General features: G+C 41.1%; 1 protein-coding gene across 1 annotated transcript in view; it reads right to left on the bottom strand.

Moving 5' to 3' along the window:
• Nucleotides 1-17,374, bottom strand: part of kcnh3 (potassium voltage-gated channel, subfamily H (eag-related), member 3) — a 223,997-nt gene that overhangs the window by 55,439 nt on the left and 151,184 nt on the right. The window contains exons 6-8 of the mRNA XM_017702980.2: nt 13,759-13,916; nt 13,372-13,579; nt 5,718-6,101 (exon numbers count right to left, since the gene is read on the bottom strand). Coding sequence (XP_017558469.1) covers nt 5,718-6,101; nt 13,372-13,579; nt 13,759-13,916 — 750 coding nt within the window. The remainder of the gene's footprint in view (nt 1-5,717; nt 6,102-13,371; nt 13,580-13,758; nt 13,917-17,374) is intronic.

Here is a 17,374-nt window from a genome sequence, read left to right as displayed (position 1 = left end):
TAATCATTGTGACCCCTGGTTCCCATCATCCCGACTATAAAGAGATCTGAGTTTCTCTACAGTCTTTTTACATTAAACCACTCATGGCTTGATTGACATCTCAAAGAATATTGAAAAACTGGTGGAATTCTCCTTTAACACCACAAAAAATCTGATACATTTTACCTTGGGTTATGTTGTGCCTCACAGTGCCAAACAATGCCAGGCTGAAATCCAGCAGACACGATTTAGTAACATTAGGAACGCAGCTTTAGCACTTTTTTCCTTTTAAACGAGTTCCCTCACAATCTGCAACATCCTTGGTACTGAAAATAGAAAGGTCTGCAGACGGAGACCATTATGGTGCTCCCTGTACGAGCCATTCGGAGCCTTGCAGATATTGTTCACAGACAGCATGGGGTGAGCGGAATTACAGGCCAGTGGAGAGAGAAAGGGATAGAGAGAGAGAGAGAGAGAGAGAGAGAGAGAGAGAAAGATTGAGAGGCATTGCTTTGATTTCACTGCACAAAGTGAGCAGTGTTTCATTCTGCTAAATGACCATTAAAGGGCCAATTTCATGGAACACTTTCCTCATTTTTAGATGAGAAACGTATGTACTGCTAACTTTTAAAGCACTCACATCATTAAAAACATTGTCCTTATTTTCTTACTGCAAAAGTATTGCATTATGTAGTATTTAAACACGATTAAAGGGCCCACAGCCTACATTTTTCATGCATTATATTTTTTTCCCAGGCCCACTTTGTGCAGTTTATGCCGTTTTCTGTACCAAAAATATGCACAATCCACTTCTACATTTTCTACTTAGCTGCTATTTTTGTTACTGTATTTTTAAGACTGATATATGTAAATGTGCTCTGTTTTGATTGGCAACCGTGTTTTACACCTCATTCAAAAAGCAGATCGGGCCAAAACACTTCTTATAACTTCAGCGTGAATTAGCAGGCAGGTGTATGGAAATGTGTTTGCCTTTTTTGTGACATCACAAAAATGATACATTCAATATGGGCTTTAGTTACCATATATGGAGTGCAAAGACTAAGGAGTGACATCACAAAAACATGGAATTCATGATGGGCTGTTTTTGCAGCTTAGCATTGTTTCAGTTCATACAGTCCATAAATGGAAACACAGCGGCAAAAACACCCTCTTTCTGAATCAGCTGTTTTTGTGATGTCACAAAAAGTAGCACATTTGTGTATATCAACCTATGCAGCCTAAGGTAGTTTAGCCCTGCCCATTCATGTTGATGCTATAAGGAGCACTGCAGGGCAGCCAATCATAGCAGAGGTGATTTACATGTGTCAGTCATATATATAAAAGTCACAGTATGAAAAGCAGCCCTCGTGGGAAAAAATAAAACATTAAGAAAATGCAGGATAAAGGCCCTTTAATTGGCTAACAGCACATTGATGGGTTGCCATGTTCTAGCCATAGAGAGCAATAAAAAAGCTCAGGTCTGGGTCACTGCCTCTAACTATGAGTCAGCAAGTCATCTAGATCTTATCATTCAAGAACAGTACGTCACACAGCCTCCCACGACTGCAGACCTGATTTGGTTACAGTTATTTTCTGCACAGACACACACACATATATATATATATATAATATTAATATAGATGACGTGTTCCTTTTTACTGTGTTAAGGAAATTAGATTATAATGGTGAATGTCTTTTACCTGAGCTTAAAGCCAATAGCACACTGACCCACCGTTATCCCCACCACATTCTGCAGTGCTATACCTGTTTGTGATGGCTATAGCCGGTCGCACCTGCCTGTTCCCACTGTACACTGTACATTTTAATGTTTAGGCTTTAAACACTTTTCTCTAACACTCTATAAACACATCACAGTATTTACAAATCAGGGTTGACAGTAACGTCAAGTAAACACGAGTTATTGACCCAGTTCTGGCATTAGACATTGATTATGGTTATTTTACTCCACAGGTTTAAAGGCCTTTTAGCGCTCAATAATAAGTAATAGGCTGTATTTTTAGAACCATTTGCACACTGTGGAATTAAACCTCTGCATTTAACCCATCCGTGCAGTAAAACACCCGCATACATGCACACTAGTGAAGACACACACTAGGGGGCAGTGAGCACCCTTGCCCGGAGCGGTGGGCAGCGCTATCCACAGTGCCCAGGGAGCAATTGGGGGTTAGGTGTCTTGCTCAAGGACACTTCAGTCATGGACTGTCAGCATCAGGGGATCAAACCGGCAACCTTCCGGTCACAGGGCTGGTTCACTAAGCTCTAGCCCACGGCTGCCAATAATAATAATAATAATAATAATAATAATAATAATAATGGCTCCTAAATAATTGCCTATGCAGTTATAGTCATATGCAAAAGTTTTAACATATCAAATTACACATTATGTTGATTTTCAAAATGAAAACAAGTTAGCACATCCTCTACAACTTAAAGGGCCCATACTGTACATTTTACCTTTATTGTTACCTTATTGTTTTCCTTTGAACTCCTCTTATAGCATTTGTGTGGTTTTAAGTTCATTGTATAAACAAATACATAAATCTGTAAAACAAACTGTAAAAGGCCTTGGTGGCAGGGGTGCCAGACAAAGTCTGTTAATTAACAGTAAAAGTGTTTTTATTAATGGTAAAAATCTGTAAAATTACAACCATTTAATTAAGGAATGGTCCAAAATTACTTAAACAAAACGTCTGGTTCCATTGACTTACATTAAAAGGAAAATACCTTTTTTCCTTCTCCTGTAAAGTTACTATTTTGGAGATGCAAGATTTTGTTCCGACAACAGCGATATGCAACACATTCCCCATCAATCTGAAAAACCATCTCACCATGCAAAGAATCATTTAGGCATGCAAATGTTTCTTTGAGTGTTCTTGGTTCTATATAGAACCACTGTATTTACTTTTAAGGTGTTGCTAGACCATTGCTATGGTATCCTGGGTGCTTGCTAAGGTGTTATTAGGCCATTTATATGGTGTCCCAGTGGTCAAGCCAACATTTTATCTCTATTTAATGTTTTTCTTTGAGGTCCTCTTATAGCATTTGTGTGGTTTTAAGTAGACTATAAAAAATTTAATAAATCTGTGAAACAAACGCTAAAAGTTTTCTTAATGATGGTAAAAATCCATAAAATTACACTCATTTCATTTCTTAGAAATACTGCTTTTAATGTAATGCAGCAGTTTCATTGGTCCAACTAGAAAAGTGCATCTCCTGAAGAAAACTCACAGTTATTGTGCAGGTTATTAGTTGCTAGGCGGTTGCTAGGGTGTTGACTAACGTTTGCATAATGAACAATCTGTGTCTGATACGAAGTAAAAAGCCGTGGTGCAGAAGAAAACTTGACCGTGGCACAGGGTCATTTTTAAAAGCTATTCTTGAGATGGTTCAGTAAGATTTAGGATCTGACCCTATGCTTCAGTCAAGTTTTATTCAGCGCCACAGCTTTTTTACTTCATATCAGATACAGATTGTTAACTATGAAGGCTTATAAACGTTAGCCGCCTAAGCTCATAAACACATGTTCAATGATAATGTCTGAAAACACCTGGCGAATACTCACGGCTGACCACTACAAACATTCACATTGGTCATTTAGATCAAACTAATAGATTATAGGATATTAAACACAACATCAATGAATGATAAGCAGACTGGATGTCCACTAATGTTGGGAAAATTATGCAAACCTGTTTCCACCTATTTATTTTTAATGCATCCTCTGTGATTTTGCTCTGGACCTGATCCCACCTTCCTCCCTCTGTTGCAGTATTGACGTTAACATGCCATTGCCAGCTTCACCTCATGACTCTGAAGTGCTCTGCACCTAAGGCACACCAGTGGTCACTTGCAGGACAAGGAGGGGGATTTTTCAGTAGAAACATATTTACCTCATCTTGAACAGCCACACTTAGTGAGCAAATAAGTTTGTAATGCCAATTGATCAGTGTTACATACATAGTTATACAGCCAACAGTCTGGCTTCAGATTGTGCCTTGTCTTTCTTATTTTGGCCACTCATGTAATACTTAGCATGGTAAACAACTGGCATGTTAGCCCAGTAAAGTAACCAACTCTATGTATAACAGCATATCAAGCAACATCTATGAACAGCTGCAAATCTCTATGAACCTCTGTGAACCCTCTTGAACCCCAGTGATTCCTGGGAACCCCAGAAACCCCCTATGAACATCTGGGAACACCTGCAAGCCATTCCAAACCCTAGAAAACCCATATAAACCCCTGTGAACCCTTACTAACCTCTGTAAACCCCTGCAAACCCTTCCCAACCTCAGTGGATCCCGGTTAACATCCGTGAACCCCTACAAACTCCTAGGAACCTCTTTGAACACCAGTGAAACCCTGCCAATCTTCCCCAAATCCAGCAAACCCCAGGGAACCTCTGTGAACCCCTACAAAGCTCTGTGAACCCCAGCAAACCCCTACGAACATCTGTGAACCCCTGCAAACCCTTCCCAATCTCAGAAAAGCCCTCCAAGCTTTAAACCCCTCCAGAACTTCAGTGAACCCCAACAAACCACTATGAAACCTCTATGAATCCCAGAAACTCCCTACGAACATCTGTGAACACCTGCAAGCTGGTCCAAACCCCAGAAAAACAGAAAAACCCCTACAAACCCTTCCCAACTCCAGCAAAGCCCTGCAAACCCTTATGAACATGAGTGAACCCTTGAAAATCCTCCCCAATCCAGCAAACTCCTGCAAAACTTTTTGAACCTGTGCAAAACACCTACAAGCCTCTATGAACCCCTGCAAACCCTACAAAATCCTACAAACCCCTACTAACCTCTGTGAACCCCTTCAAACTCACAAATCCCAGCAGTGAGACCTGTGAACCTCTGAACAACTCTATGAATCTCTTTGTTGTCCTGCAAACCCTTCTGAACAACTGCAAACCTCTGGGGACCCTTGCAAACCCCATCACACCCCTGAGAACCTCTGCAAACCCTTCTGAACTTGTAGATAAAGTCAGTAAAATCAAGTATGACAGATTGGGGAGTTCGCTACACACATCCCAGTTTGAACGTAGCAAAGGTTAAGTTCTGAAATATTACTAATTTGTTTTAAAAAGTTTTATTATTTATCTCTTGCTCATAAACAACTTTTTCTGAGGGGTTTGAACAGGGAACTGCATTAGATTGCAATGATATACAGCTTAATTTAACCTTCACCTACCTCAAGGGGACATCTATCAAACTTGGTTTAAGCTAAAATGGCTGGTAAAAGTCAATGAAAGCAAGATTGAAAACGGTATTTAAACAGAGAGCTAACCCACAGAATAGAAAGTAATCTCACAAGTCTATGGGCAGAGAGATTGGTGGGTTGTATCGGTCAATGTGGCCAAGACACACCTACTGTAATTTGACAGGAAGGGGCAATTTGACTGACATGCAACATGACTACACTCTGTTGTTTTTGCCCAAAGTTCAGAGGCAAGCGAGTGATAAAGTGGTGCTACAGCAAAAACAGAGCAGCATGAGACAAAGTGGTGTACCTGCTAGGAAACGTGAGGATCACTGGAACCTTGACTTGTTCTAGCACAACAACTCAGAAAAGCTTACTGTTGTCACAGTATGCGTGGCAGGAAACTGCTTAAAGATTTTTGTTTTGGTTTATTTTTTGTTTACCTCCATGGGCGGAGCCTCTGAAAATGACTTCTGAGATCATATATAACCTCAGCACCGCAACGTTCTCACCTCCGATCAGCATGGTGCAAATGGAGAAGATCTTCTCGGAGTCCGTGTTTGCCGAGACGTTGCCGAAGCCCACGCTGGTCAAGCTGCTCAGAGCGAAGTAGAGTGAGGTGACGTAGGAGCTTCTCACTGAGGGTCCGCCCCCCAGCACCGAGCCCACCTGTCCCACACTGACTCCGCCCACCTGCCCTACCCCCGTCCTATTCCACTGGCTGGAATTTGCGGCGGTGTCCTGCCCCACTGCGTCAGTGCCAGAGGAGTTCCATTGACTCGTGTTAGCGCTAAATCCATCCAGCAAGCTGGATTGTAGGGAGTCCGGCAGGAGCGAGGTGAGGGGAGAGAGGAAGTATGGAGTGTCCAGGCGCTTCGCCAACTCGTGCAGCCAACCTGAGAGACAGACAGAGGGAGAGAAGGATACCTTTTATACTTAAACACCTCACTCTCACTGCTGGACTGAGAACAGCCCACCAACCAAAAACATCCAGCCAACAGCGTCCTGTGACCACTGATGAAGGACTAGAGGACGACCAACACAAACTGTGCAGCAGCAGATGAGCTGTCGTCTCTGACTTTACATCTACAAGGTGGACTGACAGTGCTGAGATTGACGTGCCACCCAAATAGTACCGGCTCTGTGAGGGTCCATTGGGTCCTGACCACTGAAGAACAGGGTAACAGAGTATCAGAGAAACAGATGGACTACAGTCTGTAACTGTAGAACTACAGAGTGCAGCTATACAGTAAGTGGAGCTGATAAGATGGAACATTAATGTAGCTGGTCAGTTATTATTATTGATATTATTAAGCAAAATAATACTTTGTTTTTAAAAACAGAATCTGATTAGAGGTGGGCAGACTAACCTAAACCCTTTCTCAAGTAAAAGTATTGTTACTTCAACGAAAACATAACTGGAGTAGAGGTAAAATTAACTTTCCCCAAACTAATGAAGTCATTCAGGAGTACAGAAGGAGCTGCAGTTGATCTGCTTGGTGCATCCAGCACCTATTGGCATTGCTCCACTCTTCTCTTTTCTGATCCATTTGGTGTCGAACGATAATGATAAACCCCAAGAGTGAGAGATGTGACCAATCGCAAAGCAGTACTGATGCTGTTACCAAGTAAAAGAAGTAAAGGACAGTGTTAGAATGTTAATGTCTAAAATGCAGCCTTCCTTTGTAAGTGTTAGTTAAACTTTCCAGTCTTGAACAGATGAGGAAGCAGCGGAGCTTCTGTACTGATAATGATGTTTATTTATGCTCTGAGCGCTGCCTAGATACATGAAAATGAGCAGTTTATTCCTGTGGGAGTAGAACACTTGATACTTCAAGGCTAAAAAAAAACCCAGGATCATTCTCTCTGTCTTGTTTACATGTGTCCTCTCTCTCTCTCTCTCTCTCTCTCTCTCTCTCTCTCTCTCTCTCTCTCTCTCTCTCTGTCTGTTACGATGTGACTGAAACCCAGATGCTCGCGGATGAAAGGTTAGATGATGTATTCGTCTACCTAGCAGCCAAGGAAACAAAAAAGGGGCAAAACACAAAGGAGTAGTCAAAGTACAGTCCAAAAGGGTGTTCTGGGAGTTGGAGTTCACTCGACGAGCTGAATGCGTGACACTGTCTCTCTCTCTCTCTCTCTCTCTCTCTCTCTCTCTCTCTCTCTCTCTCTCTCTGTCTCTCTCTCTCTCTCTCTCTCTCTCTCTGTCTCTCTCTCTCTCTCTGTCTCTCTCTCTCTCTCTCTCTCTCTCTCTCTCTCTCTCTCTCTCTCTCTCTGTCTCTCTCTCTCTCTCTCTCTCTCTCTCTCTCTCTCTCTCTCTCTCTGTCTCTCTCTCTCTCTCTCTCTCTCTCTATCTCTCTCTCTCTCTGTCTCTCTCTCTCTCTCTCTCTCTCTCTCTCTCTCTCTCTCTCTCTCTCTCTCTCTCTCTCTCTCAGCTCATCTCATTTCAGTTTGGTGGGCTCCACTCAGTCTTGCCAAAGCATCACTGAAACTTTAAACATCTACCAGACTCACTTTCAGCTGTGTGTAAAACAGTCGGGCTCCCCTTTATTTTGAGGGTCCTTTATAGATGAAACAAACACTCAACAGACTCTCAGTAACACGTCAAAAACATATAAGGTTAGGATTAGGTTTTGGGTTGAGGTTTAGGTTAGGGTTAGGATTAAGGCCAGAGTGAGGGTTAGGATTAGGTTTTGGGTTGAGGTTTAGGTTAGGGTTAGGATTAAGGCCAGAGTGAGGGTTAGGATTAGGTTTTGGGTTGAGGTTTAGGTTAGGGTTAGGATTAAGGCCAGAGTGAGGGTTAGGATTAGGTATTGGGTTGAGGTTTAGGTTAGGGTTAGGATTAAGGCCAGAGTGAGGGTTAGGATTAGGTATTGGGTTGAGGTTTAGGTTAGGGTTAGGATTAAGGCCAGAGTGAGGGTTAGGATTAGGTATTGGGTTGGGGTTTAGGTTAGGGTTAGGATTGAGGCCAGAGTGATGGTTAGGATTAGGTCTTTGGTTGAGTTTAAGGTTAGGATTAGGATTAAGGCCAGAGTGAGGGTTAGGATTAGGGCCAAGGTGAACAAAATTCTCCTATACAGTAAGTTGAGCTGATAAAATGGACAATGAGCGCAGGTGGTTTTAAGGTTATGGCTGATCGGCATGAATACAGTGCTTGCAGTCCAGTCCTTGTCCATGGTCCTGAAAAGCCTTCCACTGGAATGGTGCTGAATTTAGAGGCGCTGCTCGAAAAGGCCGTTACACTAAATTCAGTTCACAGTTGCCTGCCTTGGTGCTGAACTTGCACTCATGAACACAGCAGCATTCCAGCTGAGCTGCAGCATCGTTCAGCCTAGAGTTCATCAATTCTGGTCCTTGAAGGCCAAACTCCAGCACAGTTGGGTGATTTCCTGAAGACATCTGGTTCAACTCAGAAGATAATTACCAAGTTTAGGATTTTGCACTTGACTCTGGACTTTCAGGTCCAGAATTGATGACCTCCCCAGTACACTCTTAAAAATAAAAGTGCCAAATAAGTTAACTGGTGAGATGCCTTAAAAGAACCACATTTTGTTCCTCTAGGAACCTTTCGACAGGCAGTGCTTTTAACCTTTATTACATAGCAATTACATGGACAGCAATGCAAACTGGTTGAGTTATTAAGTGTGTAATAAAACTTTGGCCTTTAAGGGGTTAAAAGGCCTTTTCTATACATGGGACATGAGTGTGAAGAACCTGTTAAACGTTTAACCACACACAATTTAAAGGTTCTACACCATGTCCATGCCAAGAACCATTTGGAAACCTTAGCATAAACCTTTAGCTTTAGGTTCTACAGAGAATGAAAAGGTCTACGATTTACCATTTCAGTGCTTCATAGAATCACTTTAAAAATGTTTTTTAAAAACATGTCTATGATAGGTTCTCCGTCATAAGTAGAACCTTGTAATAAGCCTTAGGCTTATTAATCAGTAATTACATGGCAAACAATGCAAGCTGGCAGAGTTTAGGAGTGAGGAATGGAAACCTGGACCCGTCGGCCGTTGAAATGGCAGTTTTTCAAAATGACTGCATGATTAAGAAGTAAACAAAGTCCTTCAGAGCAGTTTGATGTGAAACGCTCCATTCTAGATTAACTTACCAAGTCGCAGCAGTAGTGATAGGAACCAGGTGGCTGAAGAGTTTAATATCTCTGAAAGCTCCTTCACAGAAAGTTAATACATGAAGTGGTTGGACACATGATATCAGAGAAGGTTTAGACCTAAAATGTATCTTCAAAAGCCTTTCATGGCAAAGAGATACATTCAAGATGTTGTGAAGCAAAATAATCCCCAAAGAAAAAGGACCTTTCAGGACTGACCACTGTCTTCCCATCATCAACATTACATATAAAACCTCAGAAGACACATCTAGCTTCACGGGTGGTTTTGGATGGTAAGTAAAATGTTGTAAAAAAGAGGGGGACCTCCACCTCATGCTCTCTTTGCCTCACAGCAAGAAGTGTCTGGGTTTGATTCCCCGGCCGGGTAACTAGGGTCCTTTCTGTGTGGAGTTTACATGTTCTCCCTGTGTCTGCATGGGCTTCCTCCCACCAGCCTGTCCAGGGTGTATCCTGCCTTTTGCTCAATGGTGACCACTGGGAGAGGCTCCAGCTGCCCATGACAGTGCAACCCCTGGATCATATCACCACCACTGGGAAGAAGTCTTGGTAAGTTTCCCTACAAGCAGCAGCGCGACATCAAACCACTCGGTGCTTTTGAAAACGTAGTCAATCATTCAAAGAACCACAAACTTAAACATTCAGGTAGTTGAGCTGTCGGGATTCTATATTTAACCACTGCTCTTCCTGAAGAACCCTTGAAGAATCTTCTCTTTTTTTGAAGAGTGCAGCAAGCGACATGGCACTCAGTCAGAAAAGAGTGTTGGAGTTTGTCCCTTCTGGCTTGAACGCGTGTGTCAAGCCTCACTCAGCGCTCGCTCAGCCTGTCAGTCTGACTGTTTCTCTCTAGCTGGAGAAAGTAACAGCAGGACTGCGCCCCATTCAAAACCTTTGATGTGATATTCTGAGATATGGCACTGCTCAAACGGCACGGCTCTGCTGCTGCAGGCTGACAGGTATGACGAGAGAGAGGGAGCGAGAGAAAAGGAGGGCAAGAGGGCAAAAAGGTTTAAAGACTCCATCTGCACATGCATTCTAATCTGTCCATCACTCACCTGTCTCAACACATGTGCCTATTTTTAACCAAAGCAGTAAAACCTGCTGTATACAGTCATACAAACACCTCAAAACTCCACTTTGGTCATTTTTAACCCCATTTGAAAACACCAGCTTTCCCTTACATTGTGTAAACATTTCACAATAAAAGGACCAATAGAAGTGGAAACATATATATATATATATATATATATATATATATATATATATATTTTGGGACATTTCTATTGGGCCATTCTTTAAGAAATGTATGCATAATGTAAAGAGCAACAAATCTTTTAAAATTATGTCAACAACTGAAAAATGACATGTGTATATATATATATATATATATACATACATACATACATACACACACACACACACACACACACACACACACACACACACACACACACACCGATCAGGCCTAACATCATGACCACCTCCTTGTTTCTACACTCATTGTCCGCTTTATCAGCTCCACTTACTGTATAGCTGCACTCTGTAGTTCTACAGTTACAGACTGTAGTCCATCTGTTTCTCTGATACTCTGTTACCCTGTTCTTCAGTGGTCAGGACCCCCATGGACCCTCACAGAGCAGGTACTATTTGGGTGGTGCATGATAGTGACAAAAACCTGGCCATATCACACACACACACACACACACACACACACACACACACACACACACACACACACACACACACACACACAGCCTTCTCTGCATCACATCTCATTTACATATAGAGCAGTCAATTTACATAAATAAAAAGGAAACACCACAAAGATGACAAAAAGCCCAAATCAATTCAAGCAATACATTCTGACAAATGTATGCAGCTTCATTTAACATCTACATTTCCTTTATATCATGAAAATCCGTGCGCAGGTCTCATTATGTTGTCACAGACAGCAGCAGAACTGGACTAAGAGTTTTATCCACTGATTGTTTCTCGTTTATACGTTCAGCCCTTACATGTTACAGACACAGCCTGTAGATTATAAATGAATTTTTTTTTTGGAATTTGAAAACAATGTTCTTCACACTGCGTGACAGTTTCATGATGAACAGACCAATAAATGGCTCAGAGTTACTTGGAATAAAACCTCATTACATAAACTTGCACTGAAAGTTAATAAGAGTTTTGCTTCCCCTGTAAAGTCTCTGTTTTCAGAGGTCTGAGGTTTTGTCCTGACACTACACTGCACAGTATAAATCTAACGTTCTTTCCCAGCGCCATTATTCTACAGACAAGAACCACATTTGGTTCCATGAAGTATCTTTCATGGGACGGTTCTTTAAAGGAACACCATCATTTATCATTTAGACAGACAGACAGACAGACAGACAGACAGAGATAGACAGATAGATAGACAGACAGAAAGATAGATACAGATACACAGACAGAACAATAGATGGATAGATAGGCAGACAGACAGACAGACAGACAGACAGATAGATAGATAGATAGATAGATAGATAGATAGATAGATAGATAGATAGATAGATAGATAGATAGATAGATAGATAGATAGATAGACAGGCAGACAGATGGATAGATAGATAGATAGATAGATAGATAGATAGATAGATAGATAGATAGATAGATAGATAGATAGATAGATAGATAGATAGATAGATAGAACGAGCGAGTGAATGAGCGAGCGAGTGGTGAGCAGGGGGTAAGAAGTGTCCTGTGTGGTAAATATCAGTCCTCAGAGGAAGCCGGAGTAAGGCTATTAATTTTTAATGCTGGGTCGGCAGAGCTGCAGTCCATTCACACTCTTTATCTCCATATCAGCCCACAGAGCAGGCCAAGGCAGCTCACTGTGAAATAGCAAACGCCAACTCCTTTATTTCTGCCTTGCTATAATTTTGGTGATATTCGGTGTACGGATAACGTTATGGTAGGGACGTTTGAGACCTGTGCGTGTATAAAGAATATGTCTTTCTAGTCAGTTAATAAGTGCATGCATACAAAGACATCCATGCATGTCATTTGAGAGAGGTGGATGAAGGACACAGTGAAAAGCTGGCCCTCATGACGGTCCTTAACTTATTTAGCTAACATTAGTTTGTAGTATGATTTGACAATCATGATTATGTCACATTTAAGACAAAATCGTTCGCTATTTACCATTTTATCGCTAATTAGCCACCTTAGTTATCCCAACATCATTCCATGCTGCTGTTATCCCTGGCCATAGGCCTGCTAAGGGTTAAATGGGATCCTAACTCGCCATGGAAGGTGTGCCATGAGGTTTATATGGTGTCACAGAAAAGTCCCTCATGTGCTCTTTCCTCCATCTCCTTTAACTTTATAGCTGAAAGATGCCCAGAACAGTCATTTCCATTTGTGAAAAGAGCTTTGTTTGTTCCGTGGGAATACACAAGAGGTAGTGTAATAAGGCGCATTGTCGTAGCGAGGCACAGCATGCCAGGTTATTAGGAACCTTCAGTCTCTAATGATCATGGTGAGAATAAGACATCCTTGATACTGATGAAGGTGTCGGGAATCGTGCACTGTTTCACAAAAGATCTTTACACATGTGAGGATACATGAGACTGACTCAGCAGGACTCTACCTCTTTTGTGTTGATTTTATGCTGCCAGATTCTAAGTTATTATTATGCTAATACAAAACGAGCCAGACAGGGATCCAAAGTAGGCTCTGTAGTTAATAATAATGGAGAATGGGATTCTACATTCATCCGATAAACTTATAACTTTCAGATCAAGCAACTAAATCTTCTCATTTTCCTCAGACAGCTTGTCTTGTCACCACAGTCAGTGGTACGTCTTTGGAAATTCTTCATTATTTTCTCAATGACTTCAAGAAAAGTGAAATGAAATGAAGAAATAAACCCTGCATTAGATATAACAAACCTACAAAAGTCAACTACAGTTCAATAATTCATAGTAGATTGCAAAGTTTTTAACAGATTTATGACAGTAGCAAACAGTAGCAGATTATAAAGATAAACTCACCAATGTCCCAAGACCCAGGGCTGTTGTTCTCAATCTCACGGCGGCCAATGAAGTACCAGACGCAAGCCATCCAGTGAGCCAGCAGAGCGAACATGGACATGAGCAAGGTGAGCACCACAGCACTATATTGTGAGTACCGCTCCAGTTTCTGCAGTAAGCGTAGGAGTCTTAACAACCGAACCGTCTTTAGAAGGTGAACCCCGAAGGTCTGTGAACATAAAGAAAAGAAAACAGACTGAAACGATGCACAAAACCAGTGTTATGGTAGATTTTGTGAATTGTAAAATGTGGGGTGCCACAAGGCTCCATGTTAGGGTAAATAGAAATGTTGCAAATATGTGTATATTTAAGCCTCAGTGGCCTCTATAGGCAAACAAACATACTCACCACACTGACGTTGAATGCGTGGAGTAGGTCGAAAGGCAATGCAGCAATCAGATCCACAAAGAGCCAGGTGGTGACGTAGTGCACACAGATGGAGCGAGCGTCGTACACCACCTGGCCTGACGTGCTCACGAATGTGGTGCGGAAGTTCAACACAATGTCTGACAAAGAGAACACAATGTACAACACAATCAATCACTGCTGTTTTAATGAGTCAACTTTAGCTCAATTGAATGTTTGAACATTACTTTTTAAATGTATATTTGACAGAGAGAAATCAATATATGCGCCAAAGGGTAGCTGTTTTTCCTTAAAGCTCAGAGAAAGACTTAGCCCAGGGCAATGTCTCATCAAAGCTGAAAGCATGTGAATAAACCAGAGTTTCTCTGGCAGCAAATTCAGAAGCGTTTATGGAGAATGATCTGGTGTTGATTCTCTTTCATCATGATGAAACCACCACTTAATGAACAAAACAACCTGTTAGTAAACACAACACAGTTTGACGCCATAAAATCAATCTTGGCTGAGCCTGTGAGATGCATACTAAAACTTTTTATTCTGTGCCAGTAATGAGGAGTTCATTAAAAATCCTATTTGATTTGGACATTTATAGTTATGGAATACAACTGAGCTCATTCTGGAAACAGAACTAAACATGAACCTCAGATGGCTCCTGACTGTCTGGCTGGTCAAAGTCACTACAAAGAGAGTGACGCCAGGTTTCATCTTCCATTTTTATATAGCGCTGTTGTTGGAAAGGAAACCGTGTATGTCCAAAAGGGTAACTTTACAGGAAAAGGAAAAATGTACTTTTAATGTAAGTAAATGGAACCAGACTTTTCTTTTCCCCAAGACATTTCGGGATGTTTCTTTTATTCCAATCATCATGAAATGTCCACACAACACATTACATCATTATGGTTGACTAATAGATATTTGGTATTTGTGTTCTTTACATCTTAAATGTCTTAAACGTCTCTTACAGTCTTAAAAAAAGTACTGATTTGGTTCCCCTTTTGATTTTAAGACCGTTTTTGGAAAGATTTCCTTGACATTCCTTGAAAGAGCCTTTCTTGGAATGGGAGGCTCTTTAGCCTCTTAAAATCCCAGGCTTATAACGTACTTAGGCTTGTTATTGAGTAACTACAGGGATTTCGGTGCAAACAGGTTGAGCTACTCTTGTGTTACAGAAAATGTCAATTTTACAGAAGAAGGAAAAAACCTACTTTACGCTTAATGCAAATGAATGGAACCAGACTTTTTTCCAATTCAATTTGCACCATTTCTTTTATTACGTTCATCACGAAATTTACACACAATGTAAAGGACAACAGGTGTAACGTTGGCGAGCGATGAGGAGGCGGATGCATATGCTGAGATGAAGATTTATTATGGGCAAATCCAATGTCAGGGTCAAGACGGTCCAGGGTCACAGAGCCAACATGGAGAAAAGGAGGCACAGACATAATTCAACTAAACACAGACTGGAAACAACACGGAAGCCAGAATAAACAAAACACGACAGAAGAATACACTACACGAGAAAACATCAAACAAAGACCAGCGAGAGACTAGGGAAAACACAAAGCTTCAATACAGGGACAGGTAACGATACACAGGTGCTTAACAAGAGGGTAACAGGTGAAAACAATCAAGGGCAGGGTCTGGTAACAAGGGGGCAGGACCAGGAAGGGAGCAAAACAAAAGCACATGGACAAGACCAAAACCAAAACAAAAGCACATGGACAAGACCAAAACCAAAACAAAAGCACATGGAGGAATGGGAGGGGCCAATCGTGAAAACAGGTATTTTCAAATTATGCCAAAAACTGAATAACGACCAAAATGGAGATACAAGGTTTTCTTCCAACAGCAGCGATATGAAACACCAAAATACCAGGCAAAAAACATACAGCATGGATCAAAGCTCCTGGCCTTGTAAACTCATTCAGATTCACTCCCAGTCTACTTTTTCATTTGGTAGCCAAACATCTCCCTCACTTTGTTTGCACTGTAGGACATGGAGAGGAGTTTAATTTCACGCAGTAGCTAAAATTCAGCTTCAAAAACTCAAAAGGACTGGACGTTGCTGTGGTTAAATAAACATAAAATGTTGACTGTGGATCAGAGATCAGAGACGAGCCAGTCAGCCCAAAACACCACATATCTCCAAAACAGCAACTTTACAGAAGAAGGCATGAAAGGTAAAGCAGGTGCTTTACTTTTACAGCAAATGAATCTAAAGAAATTGAATTCCAAGTGATTTTAGGCCTTTTCTATTGGTCCATTTATCATGAAATGCACACACAATGGAAAGGGCAGCTGCTGGTTTTGGACAACAACGATACACCACAGAAATTGGTGGTAGACAGTTGATGCCTGCTGTATCATTTCATTACCATCTTTCAATCATTAAGAGCGCTGGTGTGGCCAACTTGTCTTCTCTTTAGACCAGGGCTCCCCAAAGTGGGCTAAATATAGCCCATGAGGACATCTGATTTGGCCCCCAAGTAAGTTGCCCAAACCCCACCCATATATCGTTTTTTTTCTTTTAATAATTGCGTTTTCCGTGCACCTATAGTAGGTCATACAAACTCAATTTGAAACCTTTTATTTATTTATTTTAGTGTTTCATCTTTTTGTCCCTCAGCCCACCACAAACATTTCACTGTGGCCCCTCAAGACAAAAATGTTTAGTCACCCTTGAATTAGACTACCATACAGACACACATCAAAGAAGCGATGATATATATATTGCTATTGGCAAGGTAGAAATCTAATTCAATCCAATTTGGACTCAGACTCAAGATACAATAACACGATGATTCTTTAGGCATCTATTTTATTTTCTATCACATATATTATAATTTCTCACCTATTTTGTCCACGTTCATGAGTATCTTTAGTTTGAGTGCAGCCTACATACAATACATTACATCATTACGGTTGTCTAATAGCTATTCGGTATTTGCCTTCTTTACATTATACAAAGCATTCTTTGAGCGAAGGTTTGGTTCCACTTTTGATTTTAGAACCATGTTTGGAAAGAGATCGCTGAAATTCCTTGAAAGAACCTTTCCTGAGATGGGGGGGTTCTTTAAACTAGAAAAAGGTTTGGGTGTCTCACACATTTCACATTGTTAAGAAACCACTGAAAGGATTTTTAGGGAACCACCAAAAGTTGTTTTTCCTACGGAATCTTGCGTAGAACCCTTTTTGGAAGCTGTATTTTTAACCCTGTTTGTTTGCTGGAATAGATGCTTTTCATTTGGTTTGACTGGCTTTCCAGTTTGGCCAAAGCGTTCCAAATGATGTGGGTGTTTTTAGATTCGTTAAGGAATTTGAGAAGCTTTACTACAGTATTTGCCTTTGTTAGGGCCTTTTTTAAAATTCTCCAGATCTATCTCTCAGATATTATCCTGAGAAAATGCACAGTCCTACCCGTAATGTTGCATGAAATCACAATTTTGACATGCACCCCAATTAAAGCTGTAAAACAAAACTTTCTTCGCTGAATGTTCAGTTGTTTTTATTTTGAGTCCGTTTAAATTTGACTGGCCCATCATATCAAAAATGCCTTCCATTTTCCAAGTGATGAAATGAAATGTCCAGTTTCTTT

The sequence above is a fragment of the Pygocentrus nattereri genome, chromosome 6 (assembly GCF_015220715.1).
Source record: "Pygocentrus nattereri isolate fPygNat1 chromosome 6, fPygNat1.pri, whole genome shotgun sequence".
Classification (NCBI taxonomy): domain Eukaryota; kingdom Metazoa; phylum Chordata; class Actinopteri; order Characiformes; family Serrasalmidae; genus Pygocentrus; species Pygocentrus nattereri.
The sequence above is the reverse complement of the archived record's forward strand: the minus strand, read 5'-3'. Positions and strand labels throughout refer to the sequence as shown.